Below are 27,836 nucleotides of genomic sequence, written 5' to 3' on the forward strand. Positions count from 1 at the left end.
TTCCACAGCTGTTTGTTCTAATTTAAGAAATCTTGGTTTTATATTTGATCAGACTATGCAATTCGATCAGCATATTAAATCATTGAACAGTACATGTTTTTCCCAACTAAGAAATATTGCAAAACTTAGGTCTGTCATATCACAACCGGAGCTTGAGATGATTATTCACGCTTTTATATCATCCCGGCTGGACTATTGCAATTCCCTTTTCACCTGTCTCAGAAAGTCATCTCTGAACTGTCTACAAATGGTCCAGAATGCTGCTGTGAGGCTGTTAACTCACATCACACCCATTTTAAGTTCTTTACATTGATTTCCCATCAGGTTTAGGATTAATTTTAAGGTTCTTGTTTTCACATATAGAGCCCTGCATGGACAGGCACCTGAGTACATCTGTGACTTCCCCCATCCTTATATCGCCAGTAGGTTACTTAGGACTTCTGACCAGGGCCTAATGACTGTCCCTCGCTCTCGACTGAAAACAAAAGGTGATCGTGCCTTTAATGTAGTGGCTCGAACAATATGGAACTTTTCCTTTAGATATATGGTCTGCAGTCTCTGTAAAAGCTTTTAAAAAGCAACTGAAGACTGATCTTTTTGGAGTACCCTGTTGCCTGTCTTTTGCTTATATATTAACTTTAATTAGTGCCTTGTGTTTTTATTGCTTGTATGTTTTATGGTCTTATTTTGAACTTTTGTTCTTATGAAGCACTTTGTGAATTTTATGTCTGTGAAAGGTGCTATACTAAATAAACTTATTATTATTGTTATCATTAAATACTCAAATTTATATGTAACCCTGTGTCAGAACCACTAAATCAAGAAACTGATCACTTATTTCAATTGGTTATACAATTAAATGTTGTAGAGAAGGCTCTGCTCTTTGAGGAATCTTTCAGCGGTGCAGCAACAGGGAATCTACTGGGAGAACAAATTGCCTGTAACATAATAGTGCAGAATCAAGGACAGATGCAAACATAAATTACCATTAGAGCTTAGCAAATCAATACCAAAGCTTCAATCACATAACACATTGGGCTGCTAGAGGGAGTTGAGGCAGCAAACTGAATGGGTATCAGAAGAGTTATAGTGAGAACCGACAGGTTATATAGGGTGCCTAGTACCCTTGTATAGATGGGACTGGATGTTAAGTCAGCTGGTCGTCCAACAGATGATGCATCATTGGGCTGATAAGCATGAATGCAACAGCTGATGCGATCTTGACTTGAGCATTCTGCCAGAACTAATGCTATGCTCCATTCTAGATGTTGTAAAGAGAGTAGAGTAATAGTTTTGACTGGGCGATCACTGAGTTACACGATTGTAAAGCAGGTTCATCATTGTAGCTTTAGTTTAGAAGGGAGCCCACCACTGATAGAAGACTAACACTTACATTTGGTCATTAGGATTGGTTCAGGATGGGGAGTCCAATCATGGACAGGTGCTGAGAGCAATCATACTTCCAGCTGTTCCAGCATGAGGTCATAACTTTAACTTCATTATAACTTTCTTCTAAAGTTATAATAACTCATATAATAACTGTAATGTGGTGATGTAAATGTTCTTCAGTTACTTAAATTACATGATTTGTAGGGTGAATATAATAGTGGAATATTGTTGTATTGTTGAGCATGTTTTACTTAAACATGTCTGACTGCATACAATTAAGTAGGAAAGAAAACACTGATGATTAATGATTATTAATATCCTTATTTTCATTATTATTAGTCTACATTTGGGAATATCCCTAACACACGCACATAAGCACATGCTTGTGTGTGTGTATCAGCAGTGGGGTGAAGTCCAGCCATCAGCCAGGTGGACATTAGGCGTGATCACTATGAACCATCTGGTATGTGGAGGAGAGAGCAGTGTAAATGGCTTCACAATGACTCTACTGAGCCAGTCACAAGAGCCACTTAAACGACAAATGACCACTTGGACTAGATATAATCCCATTCAGGTAGCTTGGAGCTCACGGTGGAGTAAATAACAATCCATTATCAGTGTCTGAGTTTGCGTGTGTGTGTTCATGTGTGTGTCTGTGTCCATATGAGTTGGTTTATTCATATGACATTTGGTAGTATTTCATAACAGATATGTTCTGCTCAAGTGCACAGTAGTAACTGTGTGTGCATTCCGGTGCTTTATGGGTTCACAACAACTTGATACATGACTGTGGGTTGTGATGGATGTTTTGCTTGGAGCCTGTCAGGCAGCTAAAGGGGTTAAACCAACCTGCTAAGATAGAGTGGGTAGCTGTGTACTCTAGCCTTTGGTGAGGGGAGGTGAAGGGCATCGATGGGACCATCGACTGGTCATTTTTCTCTTGGCGGCCTACAGTGACAGCAGCCATTAAATGACTGGATGAGGTGATTATGTTTAAGGAAATCAATGCTTCATTGTTTTCAGCTTAGCCCAACGGCCAATTAGGAGCTGTTAATGAGGGAAGTTGTAAAATGTGGAGACAGATAAGGGGAGAAGGAATGGGAGCTGAAGACGAAAAGTCATGCTTCATATTAGAGTAGTCTGCAGAGAATTTGACATTTGCAGCATGAAAAGTTACACTTTTACATAACAGTAATGCAAAGGTGTGCATATAAATACATTTGTGCACACACATACATGCATAAAACCCACACATATACAGTAGATTGATCACCATTAAGGGCTACAGCAGCCAACCTCATGACTACCACAGGTTTTATTATGCCTGTGCATAAACTCAAGGTCATAATAACATATATGACATGTTTACATATTTATTCTGCAACATCAAAAGACTCCAGGCTCACAGGAGTGAGAGTGACAGTTTATTTTTATCCTCTGGGTGACAAAAAAATGTACTCAACTGGCAGCTGATTGCCTTCTGATCTCACTGCATCTGGCAATTTTTTGACACAGAAATAAATGCAGGTGCTGGTGACAATGTCACCGCAAAAAAAAAAAAGAACAACAATAACCAAAAAATCCTCTTTCCACCACACCTTGGCTCAGCTTCTATGCAGAGTGGCCAAGAGCAGTAATCACTGGCTCACCATCAGCAAGCATTTCACCTTCTCTCCCTCTAACACTCTTTAGCTCTCTCTCTCACACTGATTCTCTCAGTGCTACAGTTATTAAGTAATGACATATGGCCGAGGGAAGGAACACAGCAGTTGGGAAAACTTAAGCCTCTCAAGAACTCGTCATAACAACTTAATCAGTGCACACTCAGGTGAAAATAAGCTGTTTCCGCATACTGGAGTGCTGGTTTTGTTTTGCCAGAAAGGCAGCTGCTGCATCAACCATCCAGTCTGTTTTTCTTTACAATTTCTCCTTCTTTGTGGGCTTGTTGTCATTCCCCAGTGCCTCTGCATCACTGACAGCGATCCACTGTCTTAGTACTTCTAATTGTCAATTTACATCTCAGGTGGCAACAAGAATTATGGTTCCCATCGTCGGAAAATAAATGTAGACATGTGTTGAGCTAAGAAATGTAAATTTGACTCTCTGGCCTTATTCAAGAGGCAGAAGGAGAGCTGCATTTCAAATTACTGCTGAAAATGATGCATATTTGAAAGACAAATTGAGAATCTCACATTCGCCAAATGCGTTTTCGCTAGAACAAAGTTGCTTTGTACTGTGTGCTAGAGAAGGCAATTCAACCCACAACATTTTATTATGCAGCAGATTGTTGATTGAGATAGTTTATTTCTGTCAACTTTTGTGCTATGAATTCATGCATAATGGAAATGACCTTTTTATTACTTGTGAGGCATAGTTTTAAAATACATGATTGAAATGTTGTCAGATATGTCCAGAATCTCTATTCTACTCTATTCTGTTTGTCCCGATTAGTTTTATGTTTTTCAGATTTGAAGGAAGAAAAAAGAAAGATATTAATGATCTGTTTCAAGAGGCAAAGGCATCAAAGTGGCTGTGGGCCAGCTGTCCCACTGCATATATGTTTAATGACACTCATCAGAATTTAGCTTTTCATTACTTAAACATCAAGTTGGAACTTCTCGAACACTCCCCCTGATTACTTAGGATAATGTTTAAACATGCTACAAAGCACTGTCGAGTGGCTTCCAAATGGGGGCCTTGGAGGCAGTGCCAGAGAACAACTTTTTATGTCCTTCCTTTTGGCAACTGATACTGTTTATATATTTTATCAGAAATTACACAACCCTTATTTACTGTTTCCTACTTCTGTAACGGGACCAGTTAAAATGGATAGTGTGTGAGGATAAATCCCTGGGAGGAGCAGAATTAGACCTTACTGCTATATTTTCACAGTGGAGTATATCACTTCTGTGGTGCTAATGCTCTCTGTATCACACCTCATAGAGTATGAGGGGTATGTGTGAAGCAGCATAATAGGGGAAAAAGCAGGGAGTGATTGCATGCATAGTGCATATTTCTGTGCATATGCCACATTAGTGCTGTGCTGGTATGCATGTCACTGAATGGAGGTGTTAACATGGAAACTGATGGCATGTACAGAGGGTAGTTTGTTGATAAAAGCATGAAACAACACCATTAACGCCTCTTAAGGTTTGGACGCAGAGTATTTCTTTGCAGTGGCAAATTTCTCTTGGTCTTTGAGAGTAAATCGTCCACTAGGGCTTGAGCCTTAGCCACTTGTTCTCACTCTGAAGTCCTTTCCCAGAGAGCTGACTCTTGCCAATGAATAATAAAAGGTAGCCTCAAGGAGGAAGGCTACCAGAAGAGCTTGCACCGTTCACCACTAAGCACATCTAAAGAGGTGGGAGGAATGCCAGCTTTGGGACTTTGTATGGCACAAAATGTCTCTAAGAATAACAAACAAACAAATTAATCTCAGGCGTTGTTAACCATCTCATCTGAAAACCTCCTGAGCCACTGATGTATCAGGAGATGGAGTGGATTCACTGTTTATCAAATACCTATCAGCAGCACCCTGTTGTAGTGATCCGTATGGTTTCTCTGACCTCAGCCAGTGTGAAGGCTCCAGGCTGGTTTCTCACTGACCCTTATGTGGCCTGGATTTCACTTTCCTCCTAAGGCAGCATCACCCACTGTAACGGCAATAGACAAACAAGTGGACATAGCAGCTATAGTAGCGCCAGCAGCTATCACAAACCTGAGTGAGAGAGGGGGAGAAGGAGGAGAGGGGAGAAAGACACTCTACAGCTCAAGCTGACTGACAGGAACCACTGACCCAGCTATACTGGAGTCACATGAATCAATGTTGTTTTCCCCTCCCTACTGCTGGTATGGCTTACTTCTGGATCTTGCTATGCTCCTACAGAATATTGAATACCACTTTACTCCGGTCAAACTTATACAAACCTACTATGGAGTTTGATGAATGAGAGCGAAGTCAGAGGAAAAAAGACACAAAAAGAAAAATATTATATGTGCATTTTGCTTTTAAAAGGTATTTTTCATCCAAGGAGACATGAAAATAAGCTCCAGTTTACTGAACAGGAAAAGTATTGTGCAGAAATTGCACCATTGGTGGTAATAGTCTTGACATCTTTAACAGGTAATTCCATTAGTACGAATAAGAGATGGTGCTGCTGGCCACGGCCCTGGTCGATTCTTAATCACCTGTATGGGTTTCCTCTCGTGGGCCTGTATGACTCCAATGCTCACATCTTTATGGTTATTAAAGTTAACGATTGCTGCGTGCCTCATTTACCAAGGCTCTATCAATACCAGTTCAGCACCATGAAATTACCCCGGTCCAGAGGGAGCAGCGTGACAAACCGGATTAAGAAGGGCTCTGTAATACCCTGGCATATATAACTCTCCATGTCATGGACTCAGCCCACTGCAAGAAGACCCACTGCCAAGCTCAAGCCCCGTGAAGAGGGGGGGGGCACTACAGGGTCTGCTGAAAACCATTATGGCTTAAATGTCAATTCTAGCTTTTATTACCCACATGGTTGTTTAGAAAAGCGATGAAAACTAATAGACAAAAAACAAAACAAACAAACAAAAAAAAAAACAACACACCATTTTGGAGAAAACACATAAAAAGTTCTCAGAAGTTACCTTACAGATGAATGGAAAAAGGTAGTGATTATGGAAAATTATGCAGGATGTAACCTACTTCTGTGGTCTTTCAGGTGTAAGGATAACTTTGTTGGATACTCTTGTATGAGCACAACAGTTATTTTTTCGGTGGCGAAGGGCTTCATTGCATTTTAAATGTGCTTATCCTTATCCTGCTTATCTTATTTCCATGACAGGAGGGTGAAGCCAGAAATAGTGTAGTGCAATGCCAGAAATACTATTATACAGAATTTACTGTATGCTGTCACAGTCATATAAAGAAAACCATTAGATAAAATCAGCAAACTACTATTTATCACTTCTTGTATCTCAGTTTATTACTCTCTTCAGGTTGTGTGTACTTTCTTGTGTCTTTACAAACCCACACAACCATCGGATCGTGTTTTACTGCACCCTGCAGTACAGTTGGCACTGCCTGACCTCTATTCAATGTCCATATGACACAGGTCACTGCTCACTCTAAATGAGAGTCGGATGGTGAAATGAGCAACTAAATTGTCCATTCACAATCACAAAACTGCCTTTTTGAACGGCACCATGGAGAAGCCTTCAAAAAGTCACATTCCTTGGAAGAAAACAATTGGATGCTGTGAGCCCTGGAAAATGGCCTGAATATAGACCATGAGTTTCAGTTCACCTCTTCTAAAGGAAAAAAGTTCTGAAAATGGCAAAAAGTGAAGTTACAAAAAGCTATATAGGTCTGTTTAGTATGACAGGATGTAGCTTTTGTCTGGTCAGATTTATCTTAAATATTGTGCGACACAAAATTACAATGTGAAGGAGCTATGATGTGGAGAACATGGTGGCTGTCTCAACCAGTGATCAAGCCAAAGCAGGGCTTCTGCGTGTAGGGTCTGGAACGACATGACACTCTAGGTTCAGGCGAGGTCTGCTTGGATTACTAGCAATACATTATCTAATATGCATAATGCATCAGAATGCACTTAACATCAAATTATGGATGCATGCAAAAATTCCCAGAGCAGTGTACAGTACGTAGAGAAAGGGCACTTTGCTGAGCAAATAATCTGCCCACTTTCTGTAAAGCCAAGCTATCAGGGAGTTGCATGATTTTGCATAACTTGGCCCCATATGCAATAAATGTTAATAAGCTCGTATCCTTCTCACTGGCATGTCTGCATATTTTAATTCTGTCTTAAAGCATTAGCCAGTTGGATGTGTGTCTGGTAATGTTGTCTCTTATTTATTTATATATTCATTCATTTATTTATTTATTTTATAGTAAATAATTGTAGGCACAAACAGAAATTCAAATGTGCTACTGTAGCATGTCTACATACAAACACATAACTCCAGGCTGTTAGTGCAAATGTGGCTAGAAAACTGTGGAAAATGGCCCTGCTTTGCCATGTACTGTAACTGGTTCAAGCCAATTTGAACCAAAGCATTCTGGTCTCAAGCGTGCATGCTACATCTAACTAACTACATATTTCTCAAATGTGTCAAGACCCAGGAATCTGTTTACAACAAGCTTTACAACTATGTTCTACAATTCAGTGCCTGTATTCTCGGTTTAGTTCCAGTGTCATTGGCTGACATGTACAGTACGTGACAAAGTGTTTTCCACTAAGCACCTTATTAAAATGGATATTGGCTTTAAATGACACATTGCAAGATGATATAGCATTGATCACTTTCCAAAAGACCGACTTCCACATGATGATCAATCTAAGTCAGAGCAAAAGGGAGGAAAATCAATGTGCTAAACACTTAGCTGCTGTTTGACAATTCAGAGTAACGATGTCAGATGTGGCATTTAGTGGTTGACCTTGCTCTCGGTGGCAGCAAGGGCAGGAGCGTGTTGTGAACTACGAGAAAGACATTAACATGAAGCTGTCATAAAGAGCTATAATCTATCATGGTTGAAGAATATTCATTTAAACTGATCAGGCAATAGCCCTTTCTATTAATTTCTTTCTCATACCTGCTTTCTAGATATTTGTCAGACTCAAAAATCCCTTTTGTGAACTTGAATCATATTGTTTCACGATTATCTTAATCCATGGATTAGGGCACAAGGGTTATTTCACCAAAATAACCATCATTTGCCATTGTTATCCCCCTAATTTCATCTCTGGTTTTTAGATTATAAAATTTGTGTCTGTTACTTTCGCTATTTCACAAATATTTTGAACAAAGTTGGCAACATGACAATTAATACTGTGAGATTATCTAAATTTGTCAACCATCAGATATTCTGGCATAATGTTAATACCAAGGTAACCATCCCTTTGATATGTTATAGTTACATTATATATTCTATGATTGTAGCATTCATGTAAATCTTGATTTATTATTGGTTTTTAATTTGCTGGCTTAATAAAAAACAGATATCCCTGTCAGTTTATGTTATTCATGCATTTTCTCAATTGATTTTCTGTTAAAATGACTATATCATGATATAAAATTACAGTGACAGAGGATTTTCTCTGTATTGTCCACCTCTACTCTGCACATATTGAAATGATGGTCCTCATCCAGTATATATTTTCATTAATGGCGCCAGTATACTATATATGAGGTTTGAACCTCTATTCCAAGCTCTCTTTTCATTCTTTACACAACACAACATCCTTGGTACAAATAAATGAAACACTATGAATGCTTTCTGAAAAACTGTGAAAAACTATGTGCCATTATCCCCAAATTATCATGTGTCGCACCTCTTTATGATGGCCAGCACTCAACCCACCTTCTGATGTGGACCACCATTCAGACCAGCTTTTAACACTTTTACCTTCCAACGTGATTGGACAACCAGTGGTACAAAGTACAAACTATTTTTGAGCACACGCCAGCCTTAATTGTCTAGCAAAGGCATGAAAAGGAAAAGGTCTTTTTTAAAACATTCCCCACATTGGTGATTAATTGTAATTGTAGCCACAAATTGTGTGAAAAATTATTTGACACAAGGAGTATTCACTGTTAATTGTCATCGTCCTCAGTGGTGCTTCTTGACTGTAGAAGCTAATTATCCTCCTCATAAGGCATTGCACATACCTTTAAAGACAGGTTCTCAGTCCTATCAGGGACCAGAATGGAGACTATTGAAAATACAGCATAGTGCACAATGTACAACAGATTGACTATGGGCCAATAGACATCGGACAATAATAATCTATTTTTGTGTCACAGTGCACTAAAATGGGTTTTAAACCTATTTCTCTACCTGTGGGAAAGAATCATAGCTATGACAAATGACTGTAATCGAGATGAGAGATGGGTGGGGGGTGACTTGGTGGGGGTAATAGCAAAGGAGAAGGGGAGCATAGTTATTTGCAGACTCTGAAATCGGAACAATACAAATACTGGAACACAATTTGGCATCAGATTACTCACAGTGATATCCATCAAAACACACAATTCAGTCACCCAATATCATTACTGTCAGCTTGATAAGCTTTTAAGCTGGAGATAACATCTTGATGTGGTAACACAAGTGGGAGAAGAGTCTCAGTCTCATCTGTTTCCATTGTTGAAGCCATAACAGAGAAAAATGAGCCTGGTCTTTTAAACGCACCAGAGCAATGAGTGAGATGATTCATTACAAAAATGATTGATGACTTTATCATTAACAAGCCCCCATCTCACATCCCCATAGAGATGAGGACAACAACAAACTTTTGCCACTATTAACATCTCTTTGAATCAAGACTTTTGTATTCTGCAAGTGTTTATTAAGAGTGTTTTTGTATGGTTCACATGTTTTCTTTCTTCTTTCTGTGTGTGGAGATAATATTGCAATCAAACCTTTTTTAAGCTTCCTGTGGCTTCTTATCGAACGTCTTAAAATTGGAAAGATATCTTGCTGAATGCTGAAAGAAAAAGCTCTAACTTTCACTCTTCTCCTTTTTCTTTTTAAATATTTTCTCTTTAGAATATTCAAATATACAAAAAAAAAAAACAGTACAACTTATTCCCACTTAACTTAATAATACAGTACACAGGTAACAACAAACAAAGAAGTGAAAAAAAAACACAACAAAACACAATTCCTATGTCATGACATACTTGTCTTTTAGATACCTTAGTACTGGCCTATGTTGGAGCCAGTTTGAAGAAAACATCAAGTCAGTTGAAAGAGGCAATGTTTCCATGTATTCAATAAAAGGCTTCCAGATCTTTAAAAATATATCATATATCTGTTTTTCAGGACAGACATGATTTTCTCTGAGAGCATACAGTTAGTCATTTCTGATATCCATTTTGATATCCATTTTGAGAGGGAGGAATCCGACTTCCAAGTTAATGCAATACATTTTCTGGAAACAGCAAGAGCTATATCAATGAATTTTCTGGAACTCTGACTTAGTTTCAAGCCAGTTACGTTTCCTAGGAGACGGAGTTCGGGGTATAAAGGGACTGGTGTCTCCATAATTTTAGTCACTGTCACACATATGTCACACCAAAATGTTGTGACTTTGGCACATTGCCATGTGCAGTGTAACTTTGTGCTCTCAGTAATACTGCACCTGAAACACATATTCAAGTTTGCAGGTTTGTACCAGTATAATTTCTGAGAGGTGAGGTGAAACTGTAGTTGATCAGCTTAAATCTGGTATTTACAGTGACAAACATGCTGTTCTGACATAGATCAGACCTTAGGTCATCTATAGTAATGCCCAAGTCAGATTCCCCCCTCTCTCTTGACCGATGTATGTTTTGTTTTGGACATTGATCCATCATTGTTGAATATACCCTGCTAATAAATTGCCTTGAGCTTTTGTAACTGTGAAGCACCTCCTCCACCCTTGTCAGTTCAGGTAGTATCAGCTGCTCACCCAAACTTTTTTTCAGAAAGGCTCTCAGTTTCAAATAGCAAAAGAAGAGTGATTACTTCATCTTCCATAGCAATCTTCTGCACAGAGGAATCAATCATGAATTTGAAATATGCCATGATTCAGTCACAGAAACTATCCCCCATCTATGAGATTAAATATCAGCTATAATGAATGACACAGGCTCTTGTACTCATTAATTATAAAGATTAGAATCACGACTTCGTTTTCAACTCATGTCCATGCTGATTCTCAAGGTCATTCTCTCTTACAAGATGACTTAAATGCAAAGAAACATAGTGACAATGAATTAAATGTTTATAGTTTTCTATGCAGTTATTTCATAACCTGCTTACCAAAAGTTATGTGACAAAATGACCAAATGACTGAGTTCTGTATCAACATCAATACCATATATTCACACAATGCATGTAACTTGGGCATTATATTGTATTGTAACTGTGAAAACCTTAAGTAGAAATGAAATGAAAACCTGAATCTCCTCATCAGTCTTGCCTCTACATACCTGTAAATTTGATCTGTGCCACCAGGGTGGACTGTGAAATCATGTGGCTGCACATCAAAGTGTGACTGAACTCAGTGTGCATACTAATGCCATAGCAATGCATGCACTGAGCTCTGTGATGGAGAGAGAGAGAGAAGAGGAGGGAGAGAGCAAGAAAGCAACCAAAGAAAATCTCTCTTCAAAGAAAAATAAATATATTGGAAAAAAAACTGAATTGTGTTATCCAGGAGAAAAATAAGGTTAAACACAATTTTCATGTACATAAAGGTCTGCCTTAACTACGTTTCAATGGTGGTATCTACCTTTCATCCATTGATTGTACTTGCAAAAATACCTCCCTCTCTACAACACATCAGCTTGGAAAGAGATATGGCTGTTACAGTGCCAAAAGCAGCAGTCATCGTGTGTATCCTCTTTATCCATCATATCTGCTGCATCATTTCCCTGGTCATTGGCTGTGTACTGGTGGTGCTCCAAGTCGTGACTGTGAGATCAGAGCTAGGAGATAAGTGATTGTCTCCTGGCAGACAGACGAGCTGCCTTGACAGGCAATGAAGAAAGGAGCCTCTGCACAGCACTTCAGTAGATGCTCTCCCCATTTCTCTCTGTTCTGTCTCTTTCCATCCATCCCACCCATCTGCCCATCCATCCATCCATCCGTCCATCCATCCATCCATCCATCGCTCTCCAAGGTAGGTCAAAAGAAAGATCCTGCTTGGCAGCTCATTCCTCACTCTGATGAAGCCGCTTGTTAGAGACTCATCAACTCCTCTCTGTCGCTCTCTCTCTCTGTCTTTCTCACACACACACACACACACACACACACACACTCAAACTGCAACGTGATCTTTCACTCTAATACTCTCCATTTCACTTTTCTCACTGACTGCCTTCTCTTCTCATGTCTCAGGTGTCTCTCATTAAAGACATCTCCAACAGTGGTGTGTAAGAGAGAGGTATAACATCTGACCTGGATGAACTTAAGGGGAGCAGATCGCACCATGGCACCATGGATGGGGTGTTAGTGCTCCAGGTCACTGACAAGAGTTCATCCAGGCTCAGCGGCCCCACTGGCAGGCAGCTTATGCCATAAAAAGGCAACTTTGCCAGGGATGTTAAGGTGCCCTCGTGGTTAAGACGTACACCATAAAACCACAACATCCCTGGATCAATAATGGCAGAGAGCCTTTGTTGCGTGTCATATCCTACTCTCTCTCCCTTTACTGCTTGATTTACTATCACTATCAAAAGTCAAAAACACCCAAGAAATATTTTTAAAAAAGGCAACTTTTCCCAAAAAACATGCATTTGAATTACGATGGAAAACATGCAGATGGGCAACAGAGAAAAAATATGTGTGTGTTATTGGTGTACACACACACACACACACACACACATGCACACATAAAAATTACACTTTCAAAATGACTCTCATGTGTTGTGGTAATTATTGCAATTAAGTCTGTCATACCAAGGAGACATTCAGTGCTGCACATATTAATGTTCCTAAATGGAAACTAATAGAATTGTACTGGTTGTCTTTTGCTTGACACTGTTGCTAAGAAGTGTGTTTTTGATTAATTTCATCATGGGGTAATTTGTACATTAATTTTCACATTATTGCCCTGATCTGTCAACACCTATGCACTCTAAACAAAAGAAAATGCAATAACGATATTTGCCAGCTGTTTCTCACGCACAAATCAAATTAGAGTGGAGCTCTCAAGGCTCAGCAACAGATGGTTGATCACACCGAGAGCAAATCCCCAGTAGTTACTGTAGGATGACACTCCTATGTTTGTCTCCATGGACTCTTCTGGAAGGGCTCCATTATTTGCCCATTTTCACAACTGATGGCATTTCATGAGGGTAAACTGCTGTATGTTTTAAACCAGGCAGACTCATTCAGCTGAATACAGTGGCAGCTATTTTGAATGTGCTTAAAAGGTCTCCTATCTGTCTTTGTCAGAGTTGTTGTTCCTGAGGCAGATGCCAACTCTTTTCAAATTAGAAATGTCTTCAGACCCGCCCGCTCTCTTTGGAATTTAATTAATCACTTCAAATTTGGCATGTGGCCTTCTGAGAATACTGCACCTTTTTGTTGACGTCACAAGTGGAGCTTGGCACGCCCCATCTGGCCTACCCACCTCTGTTGGCATCAGCTGGAGGGCTCCGATAAAATGGAGGAACAGAGTGAGACATACTAGATTGTGGTGCATTTTTGGGTCCTCAGACTTTCACTCTGACTGTACTTTATACTCTGAAAGCATAGCAGCACAGCAGTAACTATTACAGAACCTACGGGAGGAAATGAGTTGACAAAATTTGCTTCATACAGCTTTGGTGTTATTTGTCATGGTTTTGGCCATCATTTCTATTTGCAATAAATTTGTTTTTGTCCTTGTCTAACTGTGTTGTACTCACTCAAAGACACTGTGTGCCCAGATAGTGGCAATTACTTTGGTGAATACAATGTTGTCATGACCAATAGCAATGTTGGTCAAAGCTTTGAAAATACGACTCAAGTTATAATAAATCTGAGTTTTCCATAAATATATTCATAATGTACCAAGACAAGAAGTCTAGAGCTATCCTAGCAGCTCTGTAAGGCTGTCCTTGGTACAGCGGAGCTAAATGCTGACTAATGCTAACATGCTCACAATGACAATGCTAACATGCTGTTTAGCAGGTGAACAACATGTTTACCATGTTCACCATCTTAGTTTAGACTGGTAGCATGGTAACATTTGTTAATGAACGTTAAGGTTTACCAAAATATTGGACAAGCTAAGCTGCATGAAAAGTTAAGGGTTCACCAAAGTTATTACAATTCTGCCCGGTGAGAACATGTTTTAGAAAATTTCACAGTAATCCATCCAATAGTTTTTGAGATATTTCAGTCTGGACCACAGTGGTAGACAGACTGACCAACTGAATGACACTGCCATCCCTAGACCCATACTGCTAGCATGACCAAAAACAGCAAACATTTACTGTTTGGTGCAATTTAACTGTGAAGATCCTGGTTTTCTCTTTTTCATATTCCCAAGTTTCATATTCAAGTTTCAAAAAATGGTCTCACTACGACAAAATGGCTACTATGGGGACTAACATCATCACACATGAATACAATTGGGCACATTGAATCCACAAGAGTCTCAGCTTTCCAGTCATACCAAATTTATGCAATTTCAATGGTTTAGGGACCCGAGTATGTAGAAATATTCAAATACACCATTTTTAGAAAAAGCAAAAATAACACATTTATACTGCATGCTCCAAAACTGCATGGGATTAGCATAAAGTGGGCATGTCTGTGAAGGGGAGACTCGCGGGTACCCATAGATCCCATTTTCATTCAGATATCTTGAAGTGAGAGGTCAAGGGACCCTTCTGAAAATGGCCATGCCAGTGTTTACTTTGCCAAAATTTAGCCTAAATTTGGAGTGCTATTTAGCCCCCTTCCTGACAAGCTAGCTTTGGTCTTCTAGTTTCATATGATACCACTATCTTCACTATAGCTTTAAAATGCTGCAGCCTCTGAAAGATTGTAATGTCAGCTGAGGAGACAGGCATCCTTGGGGAGTTTAAGGAATTATTTTGTGATCTAGTATCTTGTGATGGATGAATTCATCATTTTTATATTTTGTACACTAAACAATTAATTATTTTATGATCAATCATAAAAATAATCACTAGATTAATCAATAAAGAATCCTCAGTTGGAGCCCTATGAAAGCGGCAGATGAAAAGGATGAAAAGGGACAGAGGAACAGGCAGTTGGATAAAAAGACAGATGGAACAGGTTGCCAGCCAGCAAGTTCGCCATACTGTTGTGTCTCCTCATATAACTCATCACAAGGCACATCCCTTTTTTCTCCTTTCTTCATCAAGACTAGGTCTCTCACTGACCTTGTCACAACTTTTACTAAAACTTTTCTTAGAGGACAGACTTTAACAAAACTTTTCTACTGTATTCATTTGCTTCTCTTTTAAGAGATAAACAAGACCATGAATATGGGACAGCCTTACTGGAATACCTGTAGACTTGTATTTGCAAAACTATTGATTCACAACCTGGTTACAAAGAAAGCCCCTCTTTAAGAAAACACTATAATCAAAATCACTACTCCAGAAAACCTGAAAAAAAAACCATTAGATTATTCTCACTAATGCAATTAAACAGAAGGAATGAGATGGGGCTGCTTTTCTTTTTTCTTCTTAAGTTTCACTGACATAACAGAAAATCCAGAAGACGGAGCACCAACAGGGAGGCAAGAGAAACCTTTAACATTAGCTATCATTAAGTCACCTGTCAGACTTCTCCTGAAACACTGCAAAAACGCATAATTCCAGTCATGTATTGATTAGTGCAGTCTTGGAAATTACACACAGTTTTCTCATGAAAGTCCCTTGAAGGACACATAGACAGTTGCACACATAGGAACTTCTTCACTCAATCAAACTGAGCTTCACATTATTGATCACTGTACTTCACTGTACTGAACCGTACAAGGCATTCATAACTGTCAGGTATGACTCACAGTAGGTGGAACATCAGCCATACTACCATAAGTAATTTGGCCTTGTGAACTTTACTTTGCAGCGTCTCTGAGTGAAAGCTCTGTTAGTGTCATATTATAAGACATTCTCCGTTATGTTGGAAGGCATATGAATGAACTCATTAGGAATGCTCTGTTCTTTACACCAAAGTGCCAGCTTTGAGCTGTGGGCCACTGACTACAACGGCCAGGTAATGAGCTGAGTTGGCGACATCGGAGCCCCTGTATGCTGCTACAGGGGACATCCAGCTACGGCCTCCTTACTGGAGATCTGTTCTTTCAAAATGTACAGTAGCATGCGGCAAAGTACGCCATGCTGCCCCTTCAGTGAAGCACTGTTCATTCAGTGTTAATTAATCAATCAATTTCTCCCAGATAAATCACAGTGAACGCCTTGCAACGGTCGACTGTCACCATGATGAATTCCTTCATTTCATGTAATAAGCTGGCTGGGAAGTGATTTATCCCTGGTGCGCATGAGGCTATATACAGCAGTGGACAGAGGCGAGAGATACAAAATGAAGTGTAATAAGTCATTGAAATATTTTCCATGCAGACAGTGAATATGGTTGAGCTGCAGGAAAAAACACTTAAGTCCAAAATCCAGTTGATATCAAAAGATTTCACTCAATCTCTGGTTGAAGAAGCCAGTTGGGATATTCAGTTGAATGGCTGCTCTTGTGCTGCACTAGGGGTTCCCTGAGCCGCTGGGGGCTGTATATTTCCTGACATCACCATATAGCTGACATTTTGCTTGAATTATGCACTGAGCCTTTCAAGGCTCCTGTTCTCTCTACTCCTTATATTATAGAATGAGACAAAGATAAGTGGGAGTACGAACCACATTCTAATACTATTGATTTCCTTTGCTCTTCCCTCTTTAAGGGCCAAGATTAAGAGCTGTTGTGATTTTTTTTAAAATGCAGACCTCCTCTCTGGCTAAGTAGGAGACACTGCGTGCTAATCAATTTAAACCACTGCTGAGCTCAAAGCATCAAGCATAACAATCCCCTCCTAGTTGTGCAAAAGGATTGAAGTGAGTGTTTTGTGCTGATCCCAGTTAAGTGATGCTATTACTTGACAGAAGTCTATCTACCATTTGACCCACAAAACCTAAAATACTATAGTAGAGCAAACAGCACATGTCAGTGAGTATTATTTTCACTTTATATATGGTTTGATATTCTTGCCCTGTCAACTACAGTATTTATTTTTTAAACACTGAAGTGATCTTTGCAAAACTCGACAGGGGCTTTGAAAAAGAACAGAATAAAACAGAATCTAATAGAAGGGAAATGAAATTAAAGTGAATTTAAGTGAGCTCTACCAAAGTAATGGATAATTCCGTATGAATAAAAAATGCCTACATCCATAATCACTAATCATATTTATATTAAGATTACTAAAAGATTTATACTAACCAAAGTCCATTGATGATTCCATTTGTTGAAATGGGAAAAGGCTCATGACATTTTTCTCTTTTTTCTCTGTATCAAAATATACACTTTAATTTATAACTCATTAGGAATCTAGAATAGTGAAAGTAACAATAGAATTTCATCGTTTTCAGCAGAGTGAGATAATTGGAGCCAAGACATTAGGTAGCAAGTGGTCAGTGACTGAAAATAATATGACCTGGTGAGCACTTTCAAAAGATGGTCCAGAAGCCTTACCTTGACTAATCTGTTTCAATTAAGATACTATGCAGGGACGCTTTGTATGCGTGTCTACTATTCATGGTGTAGTTTGTCCCCATGTTGCCAAAACAAAGCCTTTTAAATTGATCTCTTTTTCATGAGCTACAGAGTAACAACTTTCTTGATTCCTCTTCAGCCAAAACTCCCCAGTTCACAAATTAAGCCCCTTGAATTAGCCTCTGAAGAGCTGTCTATCCCACTCCTTTATCATTACCACCACCTTTATGGTGCTATCTGATAATTAATTAAAAATAAATGAGATATTCCCTGAACTTATGGGCTGTAGAAATCGAAAGGTGATGTTGGAGGCTGCGCTTTAACGACTAAGGCAGGGTGATAATTAAGAAGCTGTCACCATTTGTTACCTTGTCATTGTATGTGTCTCCGTGAGTGAGTGTGCATGTGAACATGTGTGTGTGAAGAGATCCGAGGCCCTTAATCTCTTAATATGCGTCTGAGGTCTCATTTGAGTTCATAGGTCACTATTTAATTATACCGCAGCAAATACTTAATTTTCAATTATGATGGCGCTGGGGAGCTCACCTTGAAAAAGGACGACTCAGAGACAGGCAGACAGAGCCCCTTCTAACCTTTTCAGAAATGTTTTTTATTTTTTTTAAACACTGGAGTTTGTCAGTGTGGTTGATTTGCATGGGGCTGTATTATAATGAAGGTCTTGTGTTAGTGACCCTTTTTAGTACTGACTTAGGGGTCATGTTGCAGGGATAAGTTCAGGCTGCAAAGGAATCTGTCTTTCACTGAGGCAATTAGCACACACACACACTCGGTCACACATAAATGTTTGCTTGCACACAAACACTCTTCTTAGAGAAACATTTATGCCTGTTTTTAGGTAAGAGTAAGTCACATGTGACTCCTTCCTGCAGTATCCTGAGTAGTATCCACCCTGAGTGGTGAACAAAAGAAAAATGAATGTGGAGCAAGAAATGCTGACACACAGTATAAAAGAAACAGGGTCACAACACAGTTGGGTAACTATTTTGTGTCATTATTCAAAACATTTCTCACCATGGGAGGTCACCTGCAGTGGTGAAACTTCTATATTATTATAATGCCCCATGTTTGAATTGAAATCAAAGAAAGCAACTCGAATTACAACACTATCAAGTGGAGGGTTTGACAATGTACTTTTAACTTCAGCTCAGACCAGAGGCGCTGAACCACATTAGCAGCAACATTAATGGCCAAGAGGCTAAAAGTGGCAGATTTTCCTGAGGATCTGACTTGAATATTAAGACGAAAAGTTTAGAAAATTTCTCCGGCAGAAATTAGGTTAGAATTGTGTAAAATTGCCTATTTCATGTTGCCTCAAATCTTCTCAGAGTGGCAGCCAATAGACAGCACTCAGCAGGACACTTTCCTCCAAGCAGTTGGCATCGCTGAACCCAAGCAGTGGGACAGTCTCACAACACAGTGAGTGATGAAATGACTCCCGAACCAAGCTCGCTGCCTCTCACACTTTCTCTCTTCCTCCCTGTCTGTTTTGTTTCTCACTCTCTCTTACTCTTGAATACTCCACTTCAGCTGAAAGATTCAGCATTGAAGAGCAGATGCAGGTTGAAAGACATTTTTTTTCTTCATCTCTGTGAGAAAATGAGCCTGTTTCTGGCATCGGAAGGGATACGGCTTTTACAGCTTTCTTCTGTTGAGAGCAGGTACAGTATGTGAGTGCCAGTTCTCAGCATTTTCATTTTGCCAGACATAAAGATGCTCCCCGCCCCACTCTTTTCCCACACTGTCATCTATCCTAAAAAAAAAACATAGGAGCAAAAAAAGAAGGGAAGGACAAGGAAACTTTTTTTTTTTTTTTTTTTTTTTTTACTGTTGAATGCAATTTCCTCAGCTCTGTTTGTTCGAGTCAAATGCTGCTCATTTATCAGGAAAAACTACCTGCCAAAAAGGAGAGAAAATACACAATAACTAAATCCCCACAGAGTTACAAAGAGAGGAGGAGGACGAGGAGGAGGAGAAAGGAAGGAAGCAACCGGCCCCATTTCCATTGGCTGACTCACTTTTGTCACAACTGGACCCACTCTCTCTCTCTATCTATCTCTCTCTCTCTCTCATTTTTCAAACACACCTACCCTTGCACACCTACACTCATTCTAAGGTGACATCCATTTATATCATAAATGCAACCTGCACGGAAACAGAAAAATAGCAACGGTCAGTGATGCTGACTAAGATTTTGTATACTCAGGATCTGAAAATAACCGACACTGGGTGGGTGTATTTGATTATGGAATAAATATCTAGAAAACATGCATATCAATGATTTTGTTATGGCAAGTCCTTTATTTTTTTCTAAAAAGATTTTCTCCAATTGTCTACATTGAAAGAATTACTGGTTGTTGTAATCATTCCTCTTTATATTATAGATATTTATTCATTTCACTGTTCAGTTACAGGATGGTCTAAATGCTGTTTTAAAGAACTCAACACTTCAAGGAATATAATTTCGCAGCCAGCTGGTGCAGTGAAAAAGCTCCAAAAACCGACACCATCGAACAACACATTCAATAGTAGACTAACAAAGTTAGTGGCCAGCTAGTGAACATACTGGAGCATTTAGCAGCTAAACAGCCAGATATTTCCATTAGGAGTTGGTGAACTATAAAAACAAATATAAAAGGAGAGTGAATATTGGACTTATATTGACCAGGTGGCCAGAAACACAACTCCATAAATGCTAATGGTGCTCCTTATCTGTTAGATGTGTAAATAGGTGGCTGGTTGTTAACCAGTTAGCCATATCAACTTAAAATGTAATATTAGCTCAGCATTATGTTTACTTGTCTCCTGGGGATTTGAGGGTTTAACCCCCAAAAATTCCAGAAGAAGAGTGAATACAGAGGACACAACATCAGTGATCTTAAACATAGTTACAGCTCTGACTGTAAGAGATACAAAAAATACAAAGTTCCCATTCTGCTTAAAAATATGTTGTAAAGTTCAGCTGAAGCTATAAGGCTGTCTATGGTAGTCCAGTGTGAGTTTATTTCTGTGAGTGCTGCATCTTGGCAAGAAACCTACATGTGTCTCCCACTAGTCACACTAAGAGGGGATCACTGCACGGCCAGTATGGAGAGGAGGAATGATCACAGCAAATACTACTTTTACATTGTCCTTACCCTCAGTTCTGATTGAAGCTATGCACCAGCACTCATTTGGAACATATTTTTATTGGATGATGAGCTCGGCTGCATACACCAGCTGGCATTTTACCAAGCAGTTTAAAGTATGTACAATATAACCCCTGTTTTGCTTCACTTTGTTTGAAATTGTTTTTTTTTTACGCCAAACAATTTGGAGATTGTGTGAATTCCTCTGGGACATGGCAATTGCAAGTGTGTGTGTGTATGTGTGTGTGTGTGACTGAGCAGACTGTTACTAATTTCCTTTTTCTGTTTTCACCTGTTCCTTTCGTTATTGGCAGTGGAGACTTTGAGGCTCTGCCTTCTCTTCAGCACTAGGGAGTCCTTAAACGACCAAGCAACACCTGGACTGCATGCTAAAATATGTGGCAGCTGTCTCTGATATTTCAAAACTGAAATATTGGGAACAAGGAAGAAAGGAAAGACATGCAGTAAGTTGTGGCTGCTGTTCATCATTTATTGAGAGCATCAGTATCCGCTATGTATCTACTGTGGTTTCTATGTCCACTGAATATCAAAATTGTGTTTTTCCTGAGTGTAGCTTCTTCCTACTCATGCGAGGAAACCCGCAGAGGTGTGAAATCTAAAGAGGTAGGGTGCCTGAAAGGGTCTTTACAGAACCACAAATTGAAATGCACTATTTAATATAATCAAAGTAATTTGAATCAAATAGTTTGAGTCTGACTGCAAGCGAGAGAAGCAGGGAAGATGATGGAGAAGAGAGGGGGTTCTTGTTAGTTTCCCACAGAGGTTTATCACTGGGTGGCCGGAGCATCCCAGGGTGCTCCCTTTTTCTCCTGTTAGTGGTGTAATTAGAGATTCAACAGCACTGGAGAGGATGAGGGAGGGTGGGTGAAGGGCCGACATGATATGAGATCTGGCGGTTACTGAGCAGAGGAACTCTTTGTGCTTGTTCTTGAGGCACAAATTGCAAAGCCTTGTTTGTACTGGATTAATCAGCAATTGTCCTACAATTGAGAGCCAGAATATTTATTCTGCAGACAAGCTGATAGCACTAACGATGATAATAATAACAACAATAACAACAGTTGATTCTCTTGGGGGTTCCTTTTCTGTGGGCATTTCCTCAGTAATTACATGATGCATACCCATAATTCAGCACTAATGTGTTTAGAAAAATAGCGGGGGCTGAGAGTTACACAACCGAGGGAGGCTGAAGTCTGAAAATAAACCAAGCAGTGCTAACATGAGGTTGTGCTACTGTGTGGCTCTGTGTATTTAAGAGATAAACCAGCTGAAAGGGCAAAAATAATAATCCCACTGAGACATGGGTGGTCCCTGAAAATGCAAATGAAGTTGTTAGTTCCTGTGGATCCTTATGTGGAACTATGTTCCTATGACCCCCAACGCTGTCCTCGAGGTGAGCCGAAATTGCTTTGACAAGGGCGCTTGTTTTTATCTCATGCCTAACTTCTTCAGGCCTGTGATTGATGCAGGCCTTTCAGAGGCAGCAGCACTCATTGTTTTTAAGACCACATACCTGAGTTATGAATGTTTCATTCAGGAGACTAAATATGAACTAGCTGGATGAGAGCCTCCCTGAGAGCACTGAGGAACGCGAGGCTCATGCATGCTAATAATGGCCTTAGAGAGGGTGGAAGAGAGAAAAAGGGTAATAGCAAGAAAGAGAAAGCTGGTAATGATACAATAGTGGCAGCAATAATATCATCAATTTATTGGCTTCAGTATTTGCTTTACTGTCTTTCTACAGTACATTTCTACCCTCTCTGTCAATCACTTTCAATTCTTGTTACCAGCAGCAAAAACTCTACGCCAAGCTTCCAAAAACAGAGAAATCACATGAACAGTTTTGACTAAAGCAGCACAGCAATAGATCCATCTTGTTGACTTGGGAGACGTGGGGAATAGCTTTTGCTGCAGTGACATGCTGGCCTGTCGTATCTGAATTCAGGCGAGATTTATCAATATAACATGTGCCGCAGTGGTGGCTGACAAGTCCTGCTGTGTCCCACTGTAAGGTCTGCACAGGGGGAGGTGGGGAGGTGGGGGTGCCTGCATGGGGTAGAATAAAACCACAGAGTCAGTAAGTCACACCAGTCCACCTTGTTCTGCACTCTTGATCTGACACTCCCGTCCCCTGCTGAGGTGAGGAGGAAGCCCCGACATACTCCATGTTAGGAGTTAGGAGTGGAAAAGATTGAAAAAGCAGTCATCCATGTGCCAAGAAATGTCACATTTGCAGCGATGTAGTGATAGTGATACAGTAATGTTTGGTACAGAAGGTGACATGAGTGTAGTTTCAATTGGTTGCCCTGTAATGTTCGAACAGTAGCTGTGAGGTATGTGAGGTGCGACATTCAAATAATTAAGTTTGACTGTCTCTCTCTCTCTCTCTCTCTCTCTCTCACACACACACACACACACACAGACACACACCCTCTCTTAAACTCAATGTGACTCTCTGGCGTCAAGTCCCATTCATGCTGAATAGTTCCTCTTACCATGAGCAGATTATGATTTGTGGTGAACTGAGGCACACTAGCTGCTTAATGGAGTTGAACAGGATGGAGGAGTCTCATTCTCATCTGCCAGTAAGAGACATACGCATACACGGAGAGACTGATTGAAAGAAAGGAAACAGAGAGAGAGGGAGAGGGAAGGAAAGAGAGAAAGAACGGGACGGGGAGATCCACTGGGATGTGTCAAATGTTGCATGAATCACTAAATGCTTCCTGCTCTAATTGGCTCTATTGAGTGCATCAACGTCCCCTGTGGTGGGGGCCAAATGCCTCCCATTGTATGTGTGTGCGTGTGTGTGTCTCACATCCAACGCTCAAAGTGATGGGGATCAAAGGATTGCCACTGTGCATACAGTGAGTCATGAAGTGATATTGTCAGCTCCACTCAGGCTCAGATCCTTGTATGCAAACGTATGGCAGAGCTCAGGGCTACTGTGCAAGGGATCTACAGCACAATATTTTATTCCAAGTTGAAAGTTGAAAGGCTGACATCAGTGTTGAACAGACATTCAAAGTGAATACCAAAGTCCCTTGTCCTGGTCCGTCATTTAGAATGAGCACACTTCTACAGTCCGCATTCATTTTCACACAACTGCACTTAAGTATTCCTGACACAAACAAACACACAAGTGTGCATTAAACCACACACTCCCTACACTGTATGTACACACACCATTAAAATACTAAAGTAACTCATGAGGACACTACCAAAAAGGTGAATCGGAACAGAAAGAATGCTTCAGGTTTAACTGTTCTGGCTAATAGCTTTCAGTGGCTTACATCACCATTACATCATTTTCACCAGACACTTATTAAGTATTCATAGATTCTCAAATCCCTACATTGTTAAAGTAGCCATCTTCCTGCTGTGTGTGCAACAATTGAAGGCGACAGAGCAAAATGCAAAAACACACTGCGTGTAACTTAACATTTATATTTTATGGAACATGGGATATAAGCAAAACGACAGCATCTATGATACACTGAAATTGAATAACATCATTAGGCATACATGCATTCATCATTTGTGTAATGTATTCATGAATATATAACAAATGTCATATTCAATGATTTTAGCAACAATGGTCTGTGTATTGAGTTGGACATTGTTTACTAATGCATGTTAAAAGTATAAGTGATGAATAATAATTTGCTCCTGCAGTTTGACGGCTTGTATTCAATTCTCTCTTTGTCCTCTTGTTGAGTGTAAGTCTTATTGTACAGGCTCCTGGCTGACACCATAGTTCATCATGTAGCTGATGTTTAAGAATCCGTATTCAGTGGTCTCACATAGTATTTTTTTGTACACGATATTGCATGATGCCTGTAATATATATCATATTATTATAATAGTATAACAAGAAGGAAGCATTTGTGTACGGTGTGCTTTTACCCTCTGCATAGTAACAATGTGTCTTCTTAGATGTGTTTATACCTGGAGCTTATTGTTCTGTGTGGGCAGCTGGTGCATTGTGAGTGGCTGTTTTCAAATCAACATGCAGTACGCTCAGCCTTCTCTCCTCTGCTGGTGGGCAACTACACATCTGGGATCTTGCATAGTGGTCTTGGACACAGTCTGTGTTGTGTCTGTGGTGAGAGGGATGGAGGGATGGAGGGGGGATCAGAGGTCACCACAACCGCATGGGCATGATAGGCAGGCTTACATGCAATTAATTGGCCCAGACACACTCTGATAGGCATGTGGGCAGTGTTCGCACACAAAGGAGTTGACCATATCAGAGTCAAATTTACAAGCATATGGAATACAATTGCTTGATACAAGGGCTGTTATCCACCACATAAAACAGTTTATGGAATTTGTGTAACCTAAAACACATAGGACAGGATATTTTTTATATTGTAAAGAATAGAATACTTAACATCACAGTTGTAGGTGTATATAAGCTAGAGTATATTGCCTATATCACTGCACAATATATATTACTATAATGTAGGTTCAAAAAATGTATAATCTAATTTAAACACCTTCTGTCTTATTTTCCATACATGTAAAAAGCCTTTTATTAATACTGGAATATACTAAACACTGAAAAATACTTGCTATTATTATTGCCATGGGCATCATTAATCATAAACTATGTTGACTACATTGAAGTGGTCATATGGGTCTTTGTTACAGGGCTGCAGATTACAGAAAATAGAAAAGATGCTTTCAAAAGGATATGGCCCAATATTGAAGGAACAAAAGCGTGACCTGCTTTTCTGTTGCACTGTGCCATGTCTCAGAAGAGGATGGCTTCTTTTCTGACACTGTAGGATGAGGACACCGAATTTGCTGCTTTTATAAGGCTACTTGCAACACAAGAGATAACTGCCAAAATAGCATACTGTAGTGTCTCTTTGTGAACGAATAGACCTGAAATTTCAGCCGACAACAAGTCAATTTCCCCCTTTTTTCTCACATTTCCCTTTTCCCCGTCATGTCATGTCTCCTGCTAACAAGCAAGGTTTTTAGCATTGAAAGAAAGGGAAAATGGGAAACACGTATGATGTGCTATAAATGTCAGAAACCGGCTGTCACACGTGTATACTGCAAAGGAACCATATCTATTGTATTAAAGGGGTGAAATCACACAGTAATGTATAGGTGTGAATGACTCAAGCAGTCAGTTATCACTGTATGCAAAGTTTTTTGTGTAACTGTGATTCTGTTCTTAGTTCTTGATTGGTGTGTCAAACTGAATGGTTGAAAATGCCAAGATGAGATAAATCAGTTAAAAACTAATTCACAACTAATCAGAATATAATACAATATTATGATAGACAATGGAAGTGATGAGTCAACCAAGATTTTTTTTTTTACAAAAACAGATTTGCTTTTAACAGAGTTATACAAACCGATATTCCACTTCAATTTGTGTAACTTGGACTGGTATATTTAGAGAATTCTTAATTAATCAAACTCTCTGTGTTCACCTACAAAGGCTGACAACACTGGTGCCAGGAACTGACCGGTATTACTTTAAATAAGAAGAGAACAAAGCATTTCAGTGTTTTTTAAATATTCTGGGGGCATTTTATGCCTTTATTAGGTAGATGACAGTGAGACAAGACAGGGAACGACTTACAACAAAGGCCCCTGGCCTGACTAACGCAAACTGCAAGCAATCTGAACACATAGTTCATTTGTTGAGAAACCTGGAAGAATGAAAGAGGCTATCCCATTTTTTGCAACTAAAACCTGTGTTGATTTTGCCATGCACCCAGCTGTTGTTGAAATATCATTGGCAGGGCAGCCTGTAGTCAGGTACAGGTGGGTGGGTGATACGGTTGCTACCGCTCTTCTGCTTGGAAGCATTGTTTTGTTTCTGTTGTGTGTTTCTTCACATTCAACAGCTCCCTGCCAAAATGGCCTGGGGGAGTCAATTTAACAGGTAAGGGTCTGACTCTTGGGAATGCTTGAGTGCACAGATAACCCACTGATTGACAGACTATTCTTCTACCTACACAGGCCATAGGCTAAGAATGTGTACATACACACACACATAAACACAAATTCATATACCGGAAGATATACTATAGAAGAACTGCTGAAACTCTGGGTAGTTCTCAACCCTCTGACCTCGCCCCTTTCGTGTACCTCTTGAGGCTGCTGAAAATAAACTGACTCATGGTGTACCCTGGCCACTCTGTCTTTGCTAAAACTGCCAGGCCTCACCCTTGGAGAGACCTAACATCCTCAGATGTACAAAACTGAGCCCTCCAGGCATTTGGCTCTCTTTTACCTATCTGAAAGCTTTTACAGTCATCACAAACATTCACTAAAAACAGTAATTCAGAGGATACAGCAAACACTACTGTTGCAATAAACACTACCATGTGTACATGGTAACCCTGCTTTGTGACCATAAACCTCTAAAACTCCATTTAGTCTAACTTTGCTAACTCAACTTAGTTTCCCTCAAGCCATGAAGCTGGAAATGATCAGAGTGCAGTCATTAAAGGAATAACACTCGGGGAACATCAATAAATGCCCAGAAGGATGTTGGGTCAGGTCAATCATTCTAGTCAGTTAGCAGTCTCCAAACAACAGGGCAAATTCATCATAGGGCCTAATCACATTGGGCAAGTCCACACTTCGCCTCAGAACAATATCCGCTAACGACATTAGTGAAGGGCTAGTAATATGATGTGATTTCCTGCCGTCACACAGAGGTGCTGATCGATGGTAGGGATGAGTGGAGCATAATTCAGGGAAACCCAATGTTGCCATACAAATGCTTCTAGCTGCTGTGCACACACAGTTATGGGTGTGGTTGCATGCAAACATGCAATTACATGCAAGCTGTATAAATAGTGTCCCCCCCCCACCTATACACAAACATACATCAATGTATGATAAATTTAAAAACACTATAAAAAAAGAACATCTTAGTTTTACTGACTTTTGAAGACTAATGCAATGTTAAATGCCACTCCATGGCTAGAAAATGTTGGTATATCGCTTGGAGTTTGTGTATTTTTGCTCTTTGCTGGAAGTGAGACTAATATGTTTTTTCCTGAATGGAA

General features: G+C 39.8%; 1 protein-coding gene across 2 annotated transcripts in view; it reads right to left on the reverse strand.

Annotated features, from left to right (window-relative positions):
* LOC121894839 (chemokine-like protein TAFA-1) overlaps positions 1-27,836 on the reverse strand; it is a 106,142-nt gene that overhangs the window by 16,106 nt on the left and 62,200 nt on the right. The window contains exon 3 of one of the 2 annotated variants that reach the window (XM_042407714.1): positions 22,516-22,839. The exons of the other annotated variant lie outside the window; for it this stretch is intronic. Coding sequence (XP_042263648.1) covers positions 22,595-22,839 — 245 coding nt within the window. The 3' untranslated portion in view covers positions 22,516-22,594. Of the gene's footprint in view, positions 1-22,515; positions 22,840-27,836 lie in introns of those variants that run through there. 2 annotated transcript variants of the gene reach the window in all.

This window comes from Thunnus maccoyii, chromosome 3, assembly GCF_910596095.1.
Source record: "Thunnus maccoyii chromosome 3, fThuMac1.1, whole genome shotgun sequence".
Lineage (NCBI taxonomy): Eukaryota > Metazoa > Chordata > Actinopteri > Scombriformes > Scombridae > Thunnus > Thunnus maccoyii.